Source organism: Ahaetulla prasina, chromosome 4 (assembly GCF_028640845.1).
Source record: "Ahaetulla prasina isolate Xishuangbanna chromosome 4, ASM2864084v1, whole genome shotgun sequence".
Classification (NCBI taxonomy): domain Eukaryota; kingdom Metazoa; phylum Chordata; class Lepidosauria; order Squamata; family Colubridae; genus Ahaetulla; species Ahaetulla prasina.
In genome coordinates this window covers 107,717,677-107,736,555 of record NC_080542.1, presented here as the reverse complement: position 1 = coordinate 107,736,555, position 18,879 = coordinate 107,717,677, and the positions used below count along the sequence as shown (strand labels likewise).

Here is an 18,879-nt window from a genome sequence, read left to right as displayed (position 1 = left end):
AACAATACACGAGCACACAATAGATTTAAACTTAATGTGAACAGTTCCAATCTTGATTGTAGAAAATATGACTTCAGTAACAGAGTTGTTAATGCCTGGAATGCACTACCTGACTTTGTGGTTTCTTCCCCAAATTCCCAAAGCTTTAACCAAAGACTATCTACTATTGACCTCACCCCATTCCTAAGAGGTCTGTAAGGGGTGTGCATAAGAGCACCAGCGTGCCTACCGTTCCTGTCCTAATGTTCCCTTTGATTGTATCCAATTCGTATGGTTATTTCATGCTTATACTTATATATACTGTTGTGTTTGACAAATAAATAAAGCGCATGCTACCATTGCTACAGATAAATTATGATGAAGGAGTTTAGTCAATCTTTTTGGAGTCATACATACTACCTGACTTTGTGGTTTCTTCCCAAATTCCCAAAGCTTTAACCAAAGACTATCTACTATTGACCTCACCCCATTCCTAAGAGGTCTGTAAGGGTGTGCATAAGAGCACCAGCGTGCCTACCGTTCCTGTCCTAATGTTCCTTTGATTGGAAGATTTGTTTGGTTTTACTTTCATCCTTTTAAGAGGCCTGTGTTATATCTCAAAATTTGGAACATCTTAAGTGTTGCCACAAGTTTTGAATGCTCAGAAATATAGCCACAGAGATATGAAATAAAATTACAAGATATAAGAAGATGTGAGACTAAGTTATAAGTGAAACTTTTGATCCCAACAAAATGGTCCAGGAAGAAAATATAGAACTGATGCATGTAACACTCTTCATATTATACATTAATGACCTCTGTGACCATATTATAAGTAACTGTGTTCTCTTTGCTGATGATGTTAAACTATTTAACACTACCAACAATGCGGCTACCCTTCAAAAAAACCTTGACTTTGTGTCGGAATAGTCAAAAAATTGGCAACTTCAAATCTCAATCAGCAAATGCTCTGTCTTACACATTGGAAAAAAGAATCAGAACACTAAATACAAGCTTGATGGACATTACCTTGTAGATGACCCTCACCCGGTCAAAGACCTTGGAGTTTTCATATCAAACAATCTTAGTGCCAAAGTCCACTGCAACCACATTGCCAAAAAGGCTTTAAGAGTTGTAAACTTAATCTTGCGTAGCTTCTTCTCCAGAAAGATTACACTACTAACCAGAATGTCAAGGTTCCAGAAATACCTCTTCTGTGTAAAAGAAACTCAGAGACATTTCTTTTCCAGAGTTCTTTACTAGCATGAGGAGACTGGCACACGATGAGTGCAATTCAAAACTGAAGTTCAGTTCTTTTCCCCAGTTATACAAACCCCAAGAGTCCCACCCCCCTGACCCCTTTGATGGTCACATGGTCCCACGTTCTCCCAGTCCATTCGAATATCTTCTTGCCACTCTTCCTGCAGATGTGAACCCCATCCGACCTTGACCGTCTAAAGAATGTTACCATACCCCTCAGCCCCCCTTCTTCCCCTCAGGGGAAAAAATGTGGCAGCGTCTGGAAACCTAAAGTCTAATATGGTTTCCAGGCCTGACACAGAGCATACAAAACATTTGCTAGACCAATTCTTGCTTGTCTGGAACCCACACCTCATTTTGGACATTAATACAATTGAGCGTGTCCAGAAATATTTTACAAGAAGAATTCTCCACTCCTCTGATCACAACAAAATACCTTATGCCATCAGACTTGAAATCCTGGGTTTAGAAAATTTAGAACTCTGCAGCCTTCGGCATAACCTGAGTATAACTCATAAAATCATCTGCTACAATGTCCTTCCTGTTGAAGACTACTTCAGCTTCAATCACAACAATACACGAGCACACAATAGATTTAAACTTAATGTGAACAGTTCCAATCTTGATTGTAGAAAATATGACTTCAGTAACAGAGTTGTTAATGCCTGGAATGCACTACCTGACTTTGTGGTTTCTTCCCCAAATTCCCAAAGCTTTAACCAAAGACTATCTACTATTGACCTCACCCCATTCCTAAGAGGTCTGTAAGGGGTGTGCATAAGAGCACCAGCGTGCCTACCGTTCCTGTCCTAATGTTCCCTTTGATTGTATCCAATTCGTATGGTTATTTCATGCTTATACTTATATATACTGTTGTGTTTGACAAATAAATAAAGCGCATGCTACCATTGCTACAGATAAATTATGATGAAGGAGTTTAGTCAATCTTTTTGGAGTCATACATACTACCTGACTCAACAGCAAACAATATAATTTGAGGACTTTTATGGAAATTGTAAATAAATGTAATGAAATCAAAATATAGAAAAACTTTGACTTTCAGTTGTATTAGATTTCAAAATAGAAACATTTAGGTATAGATGGTAATTTGTACTTTATGATGTTTTATTGTATGCATGTTGTTACATATTTTTTAACTTTATAAGCAGCCCGGAGTCACCTGAGATAGGCAGCAATCAAATCAAAATAAATAAATAAAGTAAGTAAGTAAGCAAGCTTTATTTTGCTTAACAGAAATTTGACTCCTAGTCTTCCCAATGAATGTGCCTGATAGTAATTTATCACTTTAGCATGTACTGCTCAGCTTTTATATATTATCTATTGTATCTTCAAGTTGTATTTGTTGTCCAATCACTGGACAAATCTCTGCAGTTTTCTTGGCAAGTTGCATAAAGTCATTTGCCATAGCCTACTTCCTAGGGCTGAGAAAGAGAAGGACTGGTTCGAGGCCACCCAATTGACTCTGTGCCTAAGATAGGATTAGAACTCATGGTCTTCCAGTTTCTAACCTGATGCATTATCAATCCACTATCACAGACATATTCTTGAAATAAGAAGACCTGCCAAAATAGGAAATCTTTGCATAAGAGGAATTATTACTTCAGGGAAAAAGACAATGTTACAATCTAAAATAAAACTTTTGTAGCAAATCTCAAGAATATAGATAATAGGACTTCCTGTGGCGCCACGTCGTTGATGGCGGGTTTTTTTTTAGACCGCCAGCCCTGCGATCTGTAGAGCCGCAAAAACAGCGCAAATCAGCTGTCTGGTGGCTCGGAAACCTCTCCCCCAGGCAAAGAGGGAGAGGTGAGCAACCGAGCTGAGGTAGAGCCCCCCAGAAAGCCCCAGGCATGATACTGGAGGCTTGAGGGCGAGGGCTCCCTCCCAAGCTCAGGGAAGCTCTGGATCCAGGACGCCTCTGCAGAACGCAGAGCAAAATGCCGCGTCCACAGCTGCTACCAATTTTAAACTTGGAATGGATTAATAAGCAGACAGAGCAAAATCAGGAATACTGGCAGTTGCAAGTATCAATTTTAACTCCCCAGTTATTTTATATAAATATTTTTTTGTTGGTTGGAATGATCTAAGAAGAAGGAAGGAAATGGTGTCTCCAGTGTAACAAGGCATGAAAACGAAAGTTAGAGGAAGTACTCGTTAAAGCTGTCAGCGCTGGAGTTACATGAAGAGGCTGAGCCAAAGGAATGATTTAAATGATTTGATTAATTTAATTACAGTGTTTAAGAGAAGATTTGAAGATTTTCTCCTCCTTTTGAAGAGTTTAAAGTTTAACAAAAATGGCTTTTAAGCAAACTAAGTTAAGTGCTTTTAAGGACGTTGAAGTTTTGCCAGTTCAAATATATAAGTTAAAAGAAGAAATGAAAGAATATCTAAAAGGTTTAATAGATCAAAAATTTAGTAAAATTGAAAAAGAAATATTGGAATTTAAAAACAAATTGGAAGTTCAGAATAAAGATATGACTGAAAGAGTGGGGGTAGCTCAATGTTTTTCAAAAAGTATGATCTGTTTGGAGGAAAGAATGGAAGAAACGGATCAACTTAATTTGAATTTGGAAAAGAAAATAGAAGAGGTTCAGAATAATCAAATTAACTTGAATCTGGGAAACAAAATAGGGAGAACTGAAAAAGCAATCTTGGAACTTAAAAATAAGGTGGAACCTTGGAATAATATGAGTGAAAGTGTGCTGGCAGCATTGCGATGTATTGGAGAAAATATGATTCAGTTGGATGAAAGAATAGAAGAAATTGATCAAGCTAATTTGAACTCGGAAATGAAAATAGAGGAAACCCAGAATAATCAACTTAACTTGATTCTGGAAAATAAAATAGAGGAAGTTCAGAGTAAAATGGATAGGGCGGATGAGGAATTTTTTATATTGCAATATAAATTGATGGAGTATGCTTTGAGAGTTAGAGGATTGAAGGAAAATAAGCAGGAGAACTTAAAAGAGATTTTTGTACAGACTTTTACAGGCATAAATGGAGAGCATCCAGTAGATTTTGAAGTTCACATCGAAAAAATTTATTGAGTTAACTCGTGGATTGCTAGACAAAGGCAGCTACCAAGAGATGTTGTGATTTATTTCACAAACAAGAAGATTAGGAATGGAATTCTACAAGCATTTTATAAAAATAAAATTCAAATATTAGGACAAGATGTATTAGTGATGAAAGAAATTCATTCTAAAATGTTAAGAAATAAAAAGGAGTTTGCCTTTTTGGTGGAAGAACTTAGGAAACATCAGATACAGTATAAATGGGATATTCCAGCTGGATTGACAGTGAATTATAAAGAAAGAAAGAAAGTACAGTTCTCAAAGCAATAGACTTTTACACTAATGTACTAGAGGCTGGAAATCCTTTATTGTTAAAAGTTAAGATGAGAATAGGAGATGAGAAGGCAAAAGGGTGGGAGAAGGAAGTAAAACAAATACAAGGTAAAGAGGGCCTGTAATTGCTGAAGAAGAAATAGTAGGAAAAATAGGCGAAGTAGAGGAACAACTGGGCTGGGTAACTACTAAAATGGTACAGAGAGGAAATAAAAAACGGCACTATGTCAAAAGAGTTTTTTCTTATGGGAAAGGATAAATTATAATTGAAACTGAATATAATATAAGAAGAAAGGTTAATTTATATATGGTTTTTGTAAGAATAGTTATTGGGAATTTGTAAAAAATTTATTTGTATTTGTTTGAATTTATAATGTGAGGTTATTGGTTTATATATGGTTGAATTGTTAATAATTGTATTATTTGATCTGGGAGAGTCCTGATAAAAATAGAAAGAAATATTTCATTAGGGAATGTATGAAAAATGGTTATAAAATACCTGGTAATTTATAGTGATGGAAATAGGGGAAATAATTAGGATTAAATATAAATGGTATTGTTTGAATTAATAATTTGAAGGTTTGATATAATGCGATGGAAGTATGGGGAGGAATCTGGATTAAAGTTAAATGGTATTGTTTGAATTTATAATTTAAATATTTGTGTGATTGTAGTATTGTAAATTACTTAGGATATTTGATTTGGGGTTAAATAAGGTAATGATAAAAATAGAATAAGAGATGGAGTATTAAGGATTGAAAAATGATATTATTTGTTAATAAGCGTGACAGAATTATAAATTTGGTGGATTACATAAAATATCATTTTGAAGAATAATGACTTAATTGACTTTAAATTTAATATTGGTAGTTGGACTTTTGTTACTGATATATTGGAAGATGCAGCACTGCTGATTGGACTAATTTTAATGGATTTAAGAAAGAAAACAGAAACTTCAATGTACTCAAAGAACCTACAAGAAAGATATACACAGGAATGAAAAATTGGACTGATTACATTTAAATCAAATTTTAGATTGAAGTCTTAAATAGTTTAAGAGTGATTGTAAGAATTGTACTGTATTAATGTACTTGTTTATAAGGGAAAGGGGAGTTAAGGTTTCAAAGGGAGAGATTATGGTTTATTGGTGTAATTTAGTTTATGACCGATAGATGCAATAACCTGTATTCTGCTCTGGGAAGTCCTGTGAGGGTGGGGGGAAGGGTGGAGGGGAGGGGGAAAGGGAGAGGGAGGAGGATGGGGGGGAATTAAGTGGTAAAAATTTTTGTAAAACTTTTTCAATTAAAAAAAAAGAATATAGCTAATAAAAACATGGTTTGGGAATCTGAGAATCCATTTGACTTAGCATTAAAGGGAGTGTGAGAATTCTACAAGATCATACCAGAACATCTACTTTCAGTTGAAACTAAAATGGATATGGGTCATATAGTAAAACAACGATCCCAGTAATCAACTCTGTAGATCATAAAGAACAAATATTGCTGAACTGAGAGTTTGCAAGAAGAAAGGGCCATAATTTCTACATAGCAATTTCCCCAAAGCATTCATGCTTTGAAATAAGCATGAACCATTAATATAATTAGTTTATTCAAAATGTATAAACCAGTGGGACCCTTAGGAAGCTCTGATGTCTGTCAATGCCCCAAATATGTGAGAATATAAAAAATCTGAAATGAAACACCCGTTTTTTTAAATGAAAATATATGTTAGATAAAGGATGAATATATTTCAATTTAAAAAAAATAGGGCACGAATGCAAGATATACTTAAGTACCTTTAAACATTGTTATGCTGCTGATTTAAATAGTTATTTTAAACCAGTATTTATTTTTATATTTAAATGTGTCTGCAAACTGTAAAATTTTTAATGTTTTTCCTCTTTTAATTAGAGGATATTGTAGCTTGCATCATTCTAACATGCTGTGCTGAATGCAATATAAAAGTAATAAAAGGAAGAATGATTCATTTCAAAATCAAAGTACAACTTCTTGTTGACGTTCTTTCTCTATTTGAGTACAATGCATTTTTGAAAAAAATAATAAAAAATCTCCCTGCCCTGCATCTAGATAGTAGCAAAATATCATTGCTTCATCCAGCCAACTCTGCAAAAAGCAGGAGAAACAGCAAACAAAAAATAGAATATCTAGGTTTGTTGTGTGAGGGTGAAGCAAAAACCACAGTATGAGTAGAAGCTTCCATGGTGTTATTTCTGAACTTACACAGGTCTATTTCCTTTATACTCCTTTGTCAATCCAGTTTAGTATCCACCAAAGAGAGAAGTCATTGGCTGGAATTAAAATACTGACTCTCTCCATCACATGCATAAACAGATTTAAAAATGTAAACATACATGCAGAGAGAGAGAGAGAGAGAGAGAGATGCATGCAGGTTTGGCAGTGGGACAAAGAATTGCTTCTGAGGGATTACATTGGAGACCTGCAGCTTTTTAAGACGGAGACCCGCCAGCTGGGTTTGCTGAAATATTTTTAAATGCATTCATGCAGGCTCCGATCATCAGGCCACGCTTGACCTATTTTTGGCTCAGACCAGCCATTGTTCTATTTCTGTTGCTTGAGGGCTCTGCTGTTGTTGATCTGTATGCAAATGAGCACTCACTAGCTCCAGACAATTTTGCCAAGGAGAGGAAGAGAGGCAGGCAGAAAGGCAAAGACAGAACAGGAGGAGGAAGAGGAAGCATTGGACTCAAGGATAATGACATGTGCCAGGGTTGAGAGTAATTGAAACTGAAATCCATAGGGAATACAATCCCTAGAAAATGCCTTCTAGTCTTTGAATTTCAGTGGCTTTGTTTTTCTTATTCGATTCCCAAGAATAAATTGAAAGAGAAATTTATCTTTCTGCCACCTGCTCTTTGAACGCAGAACACAACTAAGGTACATAAAATATTTTCTCCCATTTGCATACACAAATATATACATGCATACATATACATACATACATACAAATAAACACATGCACACAGAGAAAAAGTTTATTCTTCTGTAACAAGATAATTGTCAGAATTAGATTTCATCGTAATTGGAACCGGATTGATAACTTGGAAATCCATCTGTATGAAAGTAGTCCATTTATATTCATTTTGGCAAGTTGTACAGTGAATATTGTTTAAATCCCTCAGAAAGGTTCGTTTCCAACATCCCTGAACGATTGGTGATGAATCTTTCATGTAGCTGCACTGCAGACTGATTGGAATATGCTGCAGACAATTTATGAGAGTGAATTGTTTTTTCCTCAGATGGAGTTTCAAGACGTGATCAGCTCTTGGCTCAGCAAAGAATGCACAGCATGATCAACTCAGGTAGGAAATTCAGAGTAATTTATCTATAAAATATAGATATAAACATTAATAACGTTGCTGGGAGAGGGATTTGTCATCTCTTATGTTCAATTTCTTATTAGTTCTTTCCAATATTTTGTTCTAATTATTTGTGGGTTGAATGTCATATCATTTTGGGAGTGATTCTTGGGGTTGGGATTGGGGGACAATTTTTTTATTGTTGTTATTGCTATTGTTGCTGTTGTTTTGGGAAACCATTACAGGTTATAATAATAAACCTACCTAGCAGCTTGTCTGCTACAGGCTGAGCTACTCCAAACACACTTAACTATTCAAATCAATGAGTTCTTAAGGTAGCAGTTCTTAGCTGCAAATTTAAAATTTTGTTTTGCTGAAGAGGGTTATGTCCTTGTTGCAATTAGAAAGTCTGATAACATTTTCTTAGGGTTGATTTTACCAACGGACAGCAATACCAACTCAGATGATGCAATTTATTGATGTCCTGGGTGCATGTTCCCACTGTAATGTTGTTGCTGAAAAATTCATATGATTTCTGCTAATACGTTTTTTTGTATTCTATAGTGATGTTTTAGAAGATTATTCTTAAGTGCCTTGGTTTGCACTATATTTGAGTTCATTTCTAGTATTTCAAACATACTTGGGAAAATTGAATGGGAAAATTAGATAGCAATGAGTCACTGCAAGTGTTTAAAGAACAGGTGTTTTAAAAATGCAGTTAACAAATGGTTAAAGTTCCCCATTCCCACTCTGCCTGGCCAACTTTTATGGCCTCTTCAATTTATATGCTGCTTAGATATTTTGTAAAAATGATCAAGGTGATGTGATCCCTGAGGAATTATTTTATGTGTTTGCCAGTCATTTAAAATACAGATAAGTACAATACATGCTGTGGAGCTTCTAGGTACTTCCAAAATCATAATATTATTTTAATCCTAATTTCTCTAGTTTGTTCAGTTTAAATTCTCTCCACCTTCATTGAAATATTTGCTCATACCTGCAAGTAATTTATAAAGATTTTTGAGATTAAAAAATTGATTGTTAGCTTGTCTACTGTGATATTTATATTTCCAGTACACCTATTGAGCTTCACAGGATTTAAAATGTATGATATTTGCTATTCTGTTACTTTTCCTGGTTTATATAATAAAACATATAGAAAATTAAAATAGAACAGCAGGAAACAAGGTTTCTGAGGAATTGTGAATGTCTGTTACTCCTTCCCTTTTAATTTTGTTTTTGAGCGTGATTTAATTTTACACATTCTTAAAAAAAGAGAAATTTCATTAAAATTATAATAGACAAATAATGCCAGTTGAAGTTTTCTATTACTTTCTCCATACTAGAAAAAGTCATATTTTCCACTTATTTTTTTTTTGAGGGATTTTGATCTCTGAGTATGAGAAAAATATTAAAGTTAATCTGGTCCTACAATAATTCTTTTGGGAAAGGAGAAAGGAATGAGTATAAAAAATAACATATTACTACCGAGGTATATTAAATATACATCTGAACTTTTACTCTTCAAAAGTCTTGAAAAAATTGCAAATAGTAATTAACTCTAAAAATAACAATATATAAAAGTAAAGATTTCCCCATCCAGTCATGTCCGACTCTGGGCGCAGTGCTCATCTTTTTCTAGGCCAAGAGAGCTAACATTATATGAAGAAATTTTCTGTGGTCTTTATTAAGCTATTTTGGCCTTATGGAGAATTTCGTATTCTGTTAATCTATACTATGTATAGCCATAGACTATAGGAGTGAGCGTATTGAATTCAGCGGGTCAAATTTCTGATTAGAAGCACAGGCTTACACTGTAATTCCTGTACAGATGACAGAAGTAAGATTTTTGACAGGTGTGATTTTCTTAAATGCAAAAGATATGGCCAGCATTATCTGATTATATTCCATCTTAAAGATACACAACCTTAATAATTAAAGTATCAACAGATATAATCTACACAAGTATATCACTGTGGAGATTCTTGATCATCCAGGTCATGGTTGTTCAAAAGGTCCTTTTTCCAAAAGACAACTTAAATTTTGAAGAAACATTTTCAAAGGAAAAATTCAAGAAAGTCCAATTGCCTTTTTGAAAAAGCACTTTTGGGACATATAAAGCAGTGGTGGATTGCTACCGATTCACACCGGATTGGGCAAATTGGTAGCGGCAGCAGTGGGAGGCTCCATCCAACCGCCCGGACACTTCTATGTATGCACAAAAGCGCTGTGAGCATGAGCGAACTGGTAGCGATGGGATTTGGAACCTGCCCCTGATAGAGAGCTATAATAAATTTAAAACTTCAGGCAGCCATTTATATATCTTAAGAGTCAACACATATTTCTTTTTCCAAAACTTTAGGGAATAATCCATTATGAAAACTTTAACAGCCACAAATAAAATATTTTTAATGATTTATTAAACAGAAAAATGATAGAAGTTATCTGGTGGGTAACCGAAAGGAATTCAAGTAAAATAAAAAGATCTATAGTAGAGATCCTGGAAAGGCAATGGATTAGCAAAAGAGTAGTAGCATGAGATATTATTTGGACCTTTTTTTATAAGTTCTTTGATTCCATTATTATCACTGATATCATGTTTATAGTAAATAATTTAATGGGTTTGTAATTCAGATATATAACTATTCCTTCAGTCCCCAGCATGGTCATCAGCATGGCTAACAATATTTCCTATGGTCCAGCCTGACTATATGGACAATTTATATTTAGTTTACTCTGTTTTGAATTATTTTAATTAATAATTACATACTTAATTCTTAACCACAAATGTACTATTTTGGCTATACTATTATAGACTTGAGGTCATAATGACCGCTCACACAATTTTCTTAATCTATGAAAATAATTGGTGGGATATGTTTTTAAATTTACTTTGTATAGTTAACAGTTCCATTTATTGATCAAATTAACAAATTTTATAAATTGAGAAACAAATATAATAATAAATAATTATTTAATTAATCACTGCAATGTTTGCAGAGTTTTTTACAGCATTCAGTACATATTGGTTTTTTATATTGGTGAAACTCGAAAAACAGCTAATGGCTTAATTAGCTGATTAGAGTGGGACACTTTGAGCCTAGAATATTGATGATTCAGACATTGGGGAGGAAAGTGGGCCAGTCCTGGAGTCTGGGGAAGGCTCGGATGAGGGCTCTGCATCGGAGGAAGAGAGGGGGCCAGGACCATCTGGTAGTTATGTACTGTCTCTGGAGCCTCCGGAATCTGATATCAGTGAGGCAGAAGAACAGTCTGAGCCTGTTCCCAGTGTGCGCATGTGCAGAACTGCGAGAAGGCACGAACAATTAAGAAAAAAAAGGGTGACTCAGGATTCAGGCTCAGAGATGATTGGCCCCTCCCATAAGATATAAAAGAGGAGCAAACGGACATGAGCCTTTGCAGGAAGCAATTAGTTCATATAGTCAATTCAAGTTCTGAGAAGTTCGTTTGACTCTGAGCTCCATTTGGCCTTGCAAAACTAATTGACAATTAGGTCTCTGGCAGCATTTCAAGGGAGATAAAGGTGGGTTCTTATCAACATTTCCTGAAAGACTGTCAACTTGAGCAGACATCTGTTGGAATCTTCACAGACTGTTTGTGAATCATTAGGGGCTGTGAATTACCATAATTCACAGCTGTCTCAATAAAAGAGTTTTTTTTGGGACTGTGATTGTGATTTATACTTTCTCAAGAAGCCTAGGTCAGAACAATAGTTCTATTGTTTTCCTCTAGCCCATCCCTTCCCAGGGGCAATGGGTCACCTAGATCAGAACCTTTACCTGGCTATCTGTAGATGTGATAAGAATAGAAAAATAATTATCAGTTGCTACTCTAATTACCAATATAATTCTTAATATAGACCTTTCACTATGCTCAGTTGTATTTGCTGTTTGTTTTCCTCCAGTGATTCTCTAGATGTTGCTTCTGTCACTTTGTCTCCAAAAAAATTAAGGAGCTTTCTGGAAATGTAAACAAAAAATCCATAAAAGAATAGAATAGAATAGAATTTTATTGGCCAAGTGTGATTGGACACACAAGGAATTTGTCTTGGTGCATATGCTCTCAGTGTACATAAAAGAAAAGATACCTTCATCAAGGTACAACATTTACAACACAATTGATGGTCAATATATCAATATAAATCATAAGGATTGCCAGCAACAAGTTATAGTCATATAGTCATAAAAACAAGACTGTCCCCTTATTTGAAGTGCCAACTAAGGCCTGAGTTGAATCATGCATCAGAGCATTAGGGACAACTCCAAATGGCTCAGGAAGACAAACCTTGCAGCATTTGGAAAATACAGTACAGCCTTCTAGTATATCCACAGTCTGCTTCCATAACTTCTTTACCTGAGTGCTTGCATTCTACAGTGCACTAATGGTTAGCATCCCTGGATTACTATCACCTCCATCTCTCAGATGGAAATGGAGAAATCATTCCATCACTTGGCTGATGAATTGGCAGTACTGAATTAATGACAGAATTGTCATTAATTCAGTACTGCCAAATTATCAGCCAAGTGGTGGTACCTTAATCCAGTGCTTCACATCTGCTGTTCTGCCACTTATCCCCATCAACTCATCCCACAATCCAAAAGGCCAAGCAGCTCAGCCCATGCCTGAATTGAATGTTAGCTCCTGAGCAAATCATCCAGCTTGGTTACTTTGCTATTCCAGAAGCTCCATGCCTCACAAACATCTACCAGCACCAACTTCTGCTACACTGAATTGCTGCTCCAAAGTGAGTCCAAAGTCTACTCTAATCTGAGTCTACACAGATTTTATATCTTCCAAATATAAACATCAACATCAGTGAACAACTATCATGTTTCCCCGAAAATAAGACCTGTCTTATATTTTTTTGAATCTTGAAATAAGGGCTTGGCCTTATTTTCGGGGGGGGGGATCTTATTATTTTGGGGGTGCAGGAGGCAGCAAGCATGGCCACCTCATGGCTGCAGCTGTGTTGTGCTGCTATGGCAGCGCAGTACAACTGCTCATCAGCTGCTCCAACTGCTTGTCAGCTAGGGCAACCAAAGGTGGGAATCTCCCTGGCATTCTTGAGTACCAAGAATGTGACAGGTACTCACCTGTCTCACATCCATCCATCTCCCTCACCTCAAGTTTGATTGAACTCACAATGTTTTTTTTACCTTACATATTTGCCTACAGACAATGGCAAGACACATGACAGACCTGCAAGGCAGGTAAGATGGCTCCACGCCTGACTGCTGTCCTTCCCCGCCATCTCTTTTTCAAGGGGGGTGGCCAATAGGGCGGGGAGAAGCGAAAAATGTGGAGTATGACAGGGCTCCTCTTGCCATCTCTTCTCCCCCTCTTGCTGGGCATGGCAAGGCCTCCTGTCCCTGCCCAAATTGGATGCAATTTGGGGGTGGCAGGTGGGGAGAGGTGGGGCCGGGGAGACATGAGATGCACATCTTACCTGCCTTACAGATCTGTCATGTGTCTCGCCACTGTTTGCAGGCAAACACGCTGTAGGGTAAAACCAAACTTCCAAATATATCTTTATATCTTTATATCTTTTATATCTTCCAAATATAAACATCAACATCAGTGAACAACTATCATGGGCCGGGATAGCTCAGGCAATAGAGAAGCCTGTTATTAAAAAACACAGAGCCTGCAATTACTGCAGGTTCGAGCCCGGCCCAAGGTTGACTCAGCCTTCCACCCTTTATAAGGTAGGTAAAATGAGGACCCAGATTGTTGGGGGGGCAATAAGTTGACTTTGTAAAAAAATATACAAATAGAATGAGACTATTGCCTTATACATTGTAAGCCGCCCTGAGTCTTCGGAGAAGGGCGGGATATAAATGTAAACAAAAAAAAAAAAAGTACCCTACAACGTGTTTGCCTGCAGACAACGGCGAGACATATGACAGAGCTAGAAGGCAGGTAAGTTACATCCCGGATATACCTGGCCCCATACTCCCTTTACCTCCGTCCCAAATTGCATCCAATTTGGGCAGGTGCAGGAAACCCTGCCATGCCCGGCAAGAGGGGGAGAAGAGATGTTAAGAGGAGCAAGCCCTGTCTTGTTCCATGCGTCTCGCTTCTCCACCCCATCTGTCACTGCCCTTGATAAAGAGTCAGGCACTCTGGAAAAGGGAGCTGGCAGCCGTGGGGTTTGGGTGTCTGGAGCTACCAGGAGTTGCCCAGGGGAGAGGAGGGAGCAGGGTGGGAGTTTGCAAGCAATCGCTTCCCCTTTGCCTTCTCTCCCAAAAGTGCTCCTCGGGCGCAGCCACTTCTGCAGCAGAAGACTCGCGCCCTATGTCAGCCTTCCGAAGGGTAGCAGCAACTATCCACAATATTTTATCCCTTATTTCGTCCCAACCCACATAGCCCAGTATGGTCGGGATAAAATAAGGGTAAAAAAATTGTGCATAGCTGCTGCTGCAGCTGCTCCCTTTGGAAGGCCAGTGCTAGGCACATTGGGCACATTGCTTGGCCTCCTGTTGGAGAAGTGGCCGCAATTAATGGCAAAAGGGGCCGCGCTTGCTGGAGATGCCGGCCAGAGCAACATGACTCAGCTGTGAGTGGCTGCCTGAGTGGCTCAGCTGATCAGATTAAGGGGCCGAGAAGCCCTGAGGTGACCGGGGAAGGGAAGGGCTGCCTCCTATGTTGGCCACGCCCACCCCGTCACTAGGGCTTATTTTGGGGGGAGGGCGTATATTCGGAGAAACACTGTACTATGCCAGCAGAATCTGATTTCAGTGTCATTATAGAAACATTTTTTTAAAAAAAAAATGCTTATTTATCTTACTTTGCTTGTCTCTTCCCATGCAAACTTCACACATTCCTTTCAAATCTATCTGCTATTCTATTTGTCAATTTCTGTTTTCTTCCACATTTTTCTGCTAATTTAGCCTAGCTTATGTGTATTCTTTTTAGGAGATTACCAGCTGAGAATAGTTATTTTGGAATTCATTGGCAGAAGATCCACACTTTTTTAAAAATTACAAGCATCCAATTCTGATTTGAAATATTGTAGCTAACAGTGGGAGTTCTAGATTCAACACTTATTATTATAGTACCAAAACAGGGAATGGAGAAAACAATAAAAAAAAAAAACCCCATAAGAGTTAATTGCACCCAAAATTTCTTTCAGTTGTTAAGTGAGTTTTTATGATCCTTCCTGCCACAGTTGTTAAATGAATCGATGTAGTTGTTAAGTTAATAACATGGTTGTTAAGTGCATCTGGATTCTCCATTGACTTTGCTTATCCGAAGGTCATAAAAGGTGATCACATGACCGCAACACTGTAATTATCATAAATACACGCCAGTTGCCAAGTGTCCAAATTTTAATCACATGAACCGTGGGGATGCTGCAATGGTCATAAGTATGAAAAAAGATCATAAGTGACTTTTTTCAGAGGTATGGTACCTTTGAACCAGGGGTGAAATGCTACCAGTTCGGACAACCAGTAGCGGAGATTGGTGATGGTTCGCCATACCAGTAGCAATTGCTGGCTGGCCATGCCCCCAAACTGGTCCATGGCCTGCAGCCCTGCCATGCTTCCCTGATAATAAATGCCACAGCTTCTAATATATGTGGAAGTGGTTTTAGAGCTATGGCCAACTGACAGGCAGGCCAAATGGGAGCATGAAGCTCCATCATTAATACAAGTACCGGGTGGTGTAAAGTCTCTCAAAATGGCCGCCCAACAACCCTCGCAAAGAGCATAAAAGCGCTTAAATCAGGCTTTCCATTGGTCCCAGGAGCACGAATCTCCACTATCCGAATCTTGGCTGTCCTCGGGAGCGCTAGACTCCACCTCGGGTTCAACAGGCTGCAGGTTTCAACAGTATTTTTTTCAGAGCTGCAAGGTTAAGCTCTGTAGACAGCCGAGAGGATCCTTTCAAGCTCTAGCCGGCGGGTAATTCAAATTCTAGCAATGCTGGTATAGTACAGTCACTCACAGTAGAAGATCACATATAAAGACTAGAACAAATTCAGCAAATATATCCAGAATGGAGGAGAAAGCTCTCCACACAACCGTCTACTCTGAAGGACTGAGTCAAAAGCTGGAAGCCCCTAGCAACTAGGGTTGGACAGACTCAGTCCTTCAATCTGAACAGACGAGTACTTCCCATGCCTGGCTGCTGTCTCCACCATAGTGGAGAACATTGAATTTCATACAGGGCAATTTTATGGGAGTCTGATGAATTTGAGGATTATCAATTAAGTGAGATATAAAAAGGCAATACTGAAAGAAAATGATATAGAAGTACAAAAATAAATAAATAAATAAATAAATAAATGGAACAGCTAGATTTGTGCTAGAAAGATATAAGCTCATAGCTTTAAACTTCTATATGGCATGGAACCAGGTTATTTGAAGGATTGTCTTTTCTTTGGTGCGCTGCTTAGAGAATCCAAGCAGTGGGTTTAATCTCGTCTGATTGGCCAGAGACTGAGTTAAAATTTGTATAGATTCGCCTCCTTCCCTCTTGGAGTTCCAGCTTATTAACTCAGTCGGCCAAGAGAAACTTGATATCCACTGCTTGGACTTTCTAACTAGCTAAATTCAGCCTTTTTCCCCTCTTCATCTGCTTTTTGCAATTTAACCTTTCTTACTGCAGTTTTGGGGCATTCCTTGCTCTTGCAACACTCAGCTGAGGCTTCAAGCGGCAATTTTCCTTTCATCTAAAGGCTCACTGTCAACAGGAGATTGGAAGACTGCTCTCCGTGAGTTATTGTGGCTAGCCTGACATCCCAGGCATTGGCTTTTGATGGCATTGGCTTTTGGTGTTTTTGATTATATCAGCTGCCCCAGTTGCTTATCAAGGCCTCAGAGTGCAAGGGGCTCACAGCGTCGGCCCAGCGCATTGTAAAGCTGCCTGTTTTCTTTAATTTTGCGTGTTTGCTGTCACGCAACGGGCCAAGGTGTTGGCCCAGTGCCGTTTTACCCAACTGAGGATTTTTTTTCAGCCATTCTTTCGGGTCCGTGACAGGCCGTAGTGTTGGCCCAGTGCCATTTTATCCCAGCAAAGTTTACTCCAGCTGTTTCTGAGGCGTGAGAGGGGCCATGGTGTCGGCCCAGCGCCATTTTGATCCAGCCAATTTTCCTGAGCTGTTCCTTGGGGTGTGTGATAGGCCGTGGTGTTGGCCCAGTGCCATTTTTGTGAAGGACTCCTGTCAGATTGCTGCTGTTCCCAGAGTGAGAGGAGCTGCAATTTGGGCTCAGTGCCATTTTGCCTCAGGCCTCATTTATCTACCGCTGGGTTTTGGCACGTGAAAGGCTGTGGTATCAGCCTTGTGCAGTGACAAGGCCTCTTTTCTCTCAATTGGCCTGGTGCTTCAGATCCGTGGTTCTGCGCCCTTTGCCTGCTATGTGGCAACTTTCAAGGCAGCAAGAGCACATTTAAGCTGTGGTGTTGGCTTAGCACCAGTTATCCCCCTCAGCGGCTACAGGCCTGGCAGAGGCCTTTCTTCACATAACGGGCCATAGTGTCGGCTTGGCATTTATTCACCCTGAGGGCTGCTCCCTGTCCCAGGAAATGTCTGCATTGATTGCACAGACAATTGCTAAGAGTATTGACACTGCTCTCACTCAATGGGGGATTGTTGGACCACCATAAGTGGCTCCCCCCCTTTTGTGGCCCATTCCACCTTCAGGCCTGGTGGACAGAATAGACAGGTCTGAGACTTGCTTTCCTTTTCCCTCACAATATTCAGACATGTCATATGTCTGTGACAAGGAGATGACGGACTACAATCTTTCAGACAATGAGCAGGTTGTTTCTGAAAGACCCTCCACTATGGTTCTATTCCATCATGACCTTTTTCATTCCTTACTGTACAAAGCCAAAACTACAGCCTACATGGGATCATTCATTGGACAACAGGAAGGTTCTGCAGACCCTCCTGATCCCACTGTTCTCTCAGTGAACTGGTCACTGAACAAGAAGCAATCCGATCACCTCAGCTCTTTATGAATGTTACCAATGCCAATGGAACTAACCAGGATCTATTGCTGCTCCCAGTTGCATGGACCAGAAAATGTTCATGGTAGAGCATGACCTCAAAGAGCTGTTAAAGCTGCCTATCGTGAATGCTCTGTTGGCCAGTCTGGTTTCCCATAGCATACTTCCCTCTGATTCGATGGAGGGGTTAAGAGCAGAGGATTGCAGGGTGGAGCTTGCAGCCCCTCATGAGTCATTCGATCAGCCACAGCGGGATCCTTTTTCACCAGAACTTTGCTCATCTGGCTTTGTCAGATGCAAACAGGGTGCCACCAGATGAAGTCCGTCTAAACCACAACATCAATAAATTGATTGCTGCTGCCGAATTTTCTGCAGACGCCACACTCACATCCGCCAAATTCACCTCTAGGGCCTTAGCATCGAATATCACATCCTGGCGCCTTTTGTAGTTAAGGCATTGGCAAGCATATATGAAGTCCAAATGGCAACTAGCAGCAGCGCCTTTCAAAGGAGGCTTGCTCTTTGGGGAAGCCTTAGATCCTGTTCTAGTAGAACGTAAGGATAAAAAGAAGGTTCTTCCGCAGACATGCAGTTGGTCAGACAGGCGGTCTACCTTTTCTTTCCGTAGACAGTCCTTTAAGGTTCCACACCAGGCAGGGGTGAAATGCTCCCACTTTGGACCGAATTACCTGATCCAGTAGCGATGGTGGCGGGTCGTTGGGAAAACTGGTAGCAAAAATCCCTGCCCCCCCTCCATGCCTAGCTGAGCTGCGTGATCATTAGAGGGTTTTTTTTTAACTTTTAAAAGCATTTTTTCTTCTGCCAAAAAAATGCTTTTTAAAAGTAAAAAAAAAAAGCCTCTGATAATCGCGTGGCTGACCTGGGATCATCAGAACCCTTTCAAAGCATTTTTCTACAACCTCTTCGGCTGAAGAGGCTGTAAAAAAAAAAGCTTTCAAA

At 38.9% G+C, this 18,879-nt stretch overlaps 1 protein-coding gene across 1 annotated transcript in view; it reads left to right on the top strand.

Moving 5' to 3' along the window:
* Nucleotides 1-7,312: 7,312 nt before the first annotated feature.
* Nucleotides 7,313-18,879, top strand: part of LOC131197192 (histone deacetylase 9-like) — a 115,878-nt gene continuing 104,311 nt past the window's right edge. The window contains exons 1-2 of the mRNA XM_058180935.1: nucleotides 7,313-7,522; nucleotides 7,885-7,947. Coding sequence (XP_058036918.1) covers nucleotides 7,926-7,947 — 22 coding nt within the window. The 5' untranslated portion in view covers nucleotides 7,313-7,522; nucleotides 7,885-7,925. The remainder of the gene's footprint in view (nucleotides 7,523-7,884; nucleotides 7,948-18,879) is intronic.